General features: G+C 43.8%; 1 protein-coding gene across 1 annotated transcript in view; it reads left to right on the forward strand.

Annotated features, from left to right (window-relative positions):
* Positions 1-1,447: 1,447 nt before the first annotated feature.
* The window catches only part of LOC105539784 (zinc finger protein 320-like), a 3,947-nt gene continuing 2,321 nt past the window's right edge, over positions 1,448-3,073 (forward strand). Inside the window, 3 exon segments of the mRNA XM_011980207.1 lie at positions 1,448-1,462; positions 1,779-1,905; positions 2,436-2,738. Coding sequence (XP_011835597.1) covers positions 1,448-1,462; positions 1,779-1,905; positions 2,436-2,738 — 445 coding nt within the window.

A 3,073-nucleotide genomic window follows, 5' to 3' on the forward strand; every position in this document is an offset into this window, starting at 1 on the left:
CTTACGAAATCTCTGGTATGTGCAAAGATTAGAGAGCAGAACAAAGGGTGTAGCGGGTGGGGGGCGGGTACACATCTATCTTTGTGTCCTTTCAGCGGCGATAGCAGGAATTTATTCAATCAAGACAGCACTCCACAGGGAGGAGTGGGCCCGAGCGAGCGGCTCCAGAGCCCCGTTTACAAAGTTTTTGGGGGTTAAAGTATTTCTTTTGAGGTCTGTATGGGCTACCCCTTATCTATGCCCTATGCCCTATGCCCTATGCAGATGGGTGCCCTGTGCAGGTGGAGGGGTGGCCAGTGCTTGGCCACTCCTGGGCTCTTTCCTTTTCCATCTGAGACGTGGTTGAAGGGGCAGGGCGGTAGGGAGAGCGGCCTTTGATTCTTTGTTGCTCCGGATGGAAAGATGGGGTTTTTCCTTTTGGCCTAGTTTTGGAAAGTTCGGGTTAATTGGCCTTAGATTCCCTGCCCCCAGATCCAGGACCCATCCTTTTTCTTCTTTCTTATTGGAGATGGGTCTCTGTTGCCCAGGCGGGAGTGCAGTGGCATGAACTCAATTAATTGCAACCCCCGCCTCCCAGGTTCAAGTGATTCTCCTACCTCAGCCTTCCGAGTAGCTGGTTCTACAGGCCCACACCAGCACACCCATCTTATTTTTGTATTTTTAGTACAGATGGAGTTCTGCCATGTTGGCCAGGCTGGTTTCCAACTCCTGACCTCAAGTGATCTGCCCGCCTGGGTCTCCCAAAGTGTTGAAATTACAGGCGTGAGCCACCACACCTAGGCTTTTTTGTTTTTAAGATAAATCTCACTCTTGTCACCAGGCTGGAGTACAGTGATGCAATCTTGGCTCACTGCAACCTCCGCCCCTGGGCTCACGTGATCCTCTCATATCAGACTCCTAAGTAGCTGGGCCCAAAGACCCACAGACGTGCACCACCACACCTGGCAAAATTTAGGTAATTTTAGTACAGATGGAGTTTTACCGTATTACCCAGGCTGGTTTCGAACTCCTGAGCTCAAGCAATCCACCTGCCTTGGCCTCTGAGTGCTGTGATAACAGGCGTGAACCACCACATCCAGCCTCTGTGTGGGGTTTGGTCAGGGCTGGGTCTGTGTCCTAAAGGGGAGCTCATTCCAACCCAGCTCCCACTGCTGCAGCGTGTGTGTGGGCTTCTCCAGGAGGGAATTGGGTTCTGAAGAAAGGGCTCAAAATTCATGTAGTTTTCCTGTTGTCCCTGCTGCAGTGGGCAGCAGAGAGGACCATATTTCCTCAGGGTGAGGTCTCCTTTGTATTCGTCATTGTGTTACAGGGAGGGTGTGTGTTGATTCTGAGCAATCAACAACATATTTTTAACATTCAAGATTGACTTCTAAAGACTCTTGGTACGTGAGGAAGAAACCCTGAGGAAGATACCTGGAAAAGGAAGAGGAAAGCAAAGGAGTCAGGGATGGCTCCTCCTCAGGTGAGATGATATTCTCGGTGGATTGTTCTGTCTCATTCCTTTTTGAAACGCTGGGCCTTGGAGTTGGGAATCTTCTCTGAGTTCTTCCAGCCTGGGCGACAGAGCGAGACTCCATCTCAAAAAAACAAAAACAAGAAACAAAAAAAGGAAAAGTATAACAAAACACACTGGTGAGACAAAATGTGGTGGAAAATCCCTCACTCGGATTTGTCAGAACATTCACTGCAATTAAATCCATGCTTTCACCTCTCCTCATTTTTTCTAAAGATAAGAACTCCTCTCATAACCATTTGGTTAAAATGTGTTTTCATTTCAGGGTCTGTTGACATTCAGGGATGTGGCCATAGAATTCTCTCAGGAGGAGTGGAAATGCCTGGACCCTACTCAGAGGACTTTATACAGAGACGTGATGGTGGAGAATTATAGGAACCTGGTCTCCCTGGGTGAGGATAACTTCCCTCCAGAAGTGGGGATGCGCCCTTGCATATGTTTGTATTTTCTCATTTTTTCTTTTTGATAGAGTGTCTTGCTCTGTCACCCAGGGTGACATTAGCCTGTTGTTGATTATTTACCAATATAGTATATTGTGTGGCCCTTTAGCATTTGTATACAGTAGATATGCTATAAATATGAAAAATATATATTTTTCTCTTTCTTGATGTGACAGTGATATGTTTTTTGCAAACTGTTTCACACTTTAGGGTCACAGTGGAAAAATATTCCTTTTAAACTTGTTTGTGCCCTGTCAGTGTTTCGTCATGATATTGGGAGTAGGCTTCAGTTAAAAACAATTTGAAGTACATGTAATTGCCCTTTATTTATTAAAGAATCTTACCCTTTTGTGTTCCTAACCTTTGAAGATCATGTTTGGGAAGTTTAAAATGAGTATTGTTTTTAGTGTCATATTTATACAGTTCAGTATTATTTACCATCTATACTTAATTGGAAACCTATTGGTGTTTACATTTTGTAGATATCTATTCCAGATGCATGATGAAGGAGTTCTCATCAATAGCAAAAGACAATACAGAAGTGAATCACACAGGGACAATGCAAAGACATAAAATTCATCCCACTGGAGATTTTTGCTTCCAGGAAATTGAGAAAGATATTCATAACTTTGAGTTTCAGTGGCAAGAAGATGAAAGAAATAGCCATGAAACACCCATGACAAAAATAAAATGGTTGACTGGTAGTACAGACCGATATAATCGAAGGCATACTGGAAAGAAGCCTATTAAAAATCAGCTTGAATTAAGCTTTCATTCACATCTGCCTGAACTACACACATTTCAGAGCAAAGGAGAAATTAGCAATCAAGTTGAGAAGTCTATCAATGATGCTTCCTCAGTTTCAACATCCCAAATAATTTCTTGTAGGCCCAAAACCCGTATTTCTAACAACTATGGAAATAATTTCCTCCATTCATCATTACTCACACAAAAACAGGAAGTACACATAAGAGAAAAATCTTTCCAATGTAATGAGAGTGACAAAGCCTTTACTTATAGATCACTCTTTTTTTTTTTTTTTTTTTTTGAGACGGAGTCTCGCTCTGTCGCCCAGGCTGGAGTGCAGTGGCCGGATCTCAGCTCACTGCAAGCTCCGCCT

The sequence above is a fragment of the Mandrillus leucophaeus genome, unplaced genomic scaffold (genome assembly GCF_000951045.1).
Source record: "Mandrillus leucophaeus isolate KB7577 unplaced genomic scaffold, Mleu.le_1.0 Scaffold104, whole genome shotgun sequence".
Taxonomy (NCBI): Eukaryota; Metazoa; Chordata; class Mammalia; order Primates; family Cercopithecidae; genus Mandrillus; species Mandrillus leucophaeus.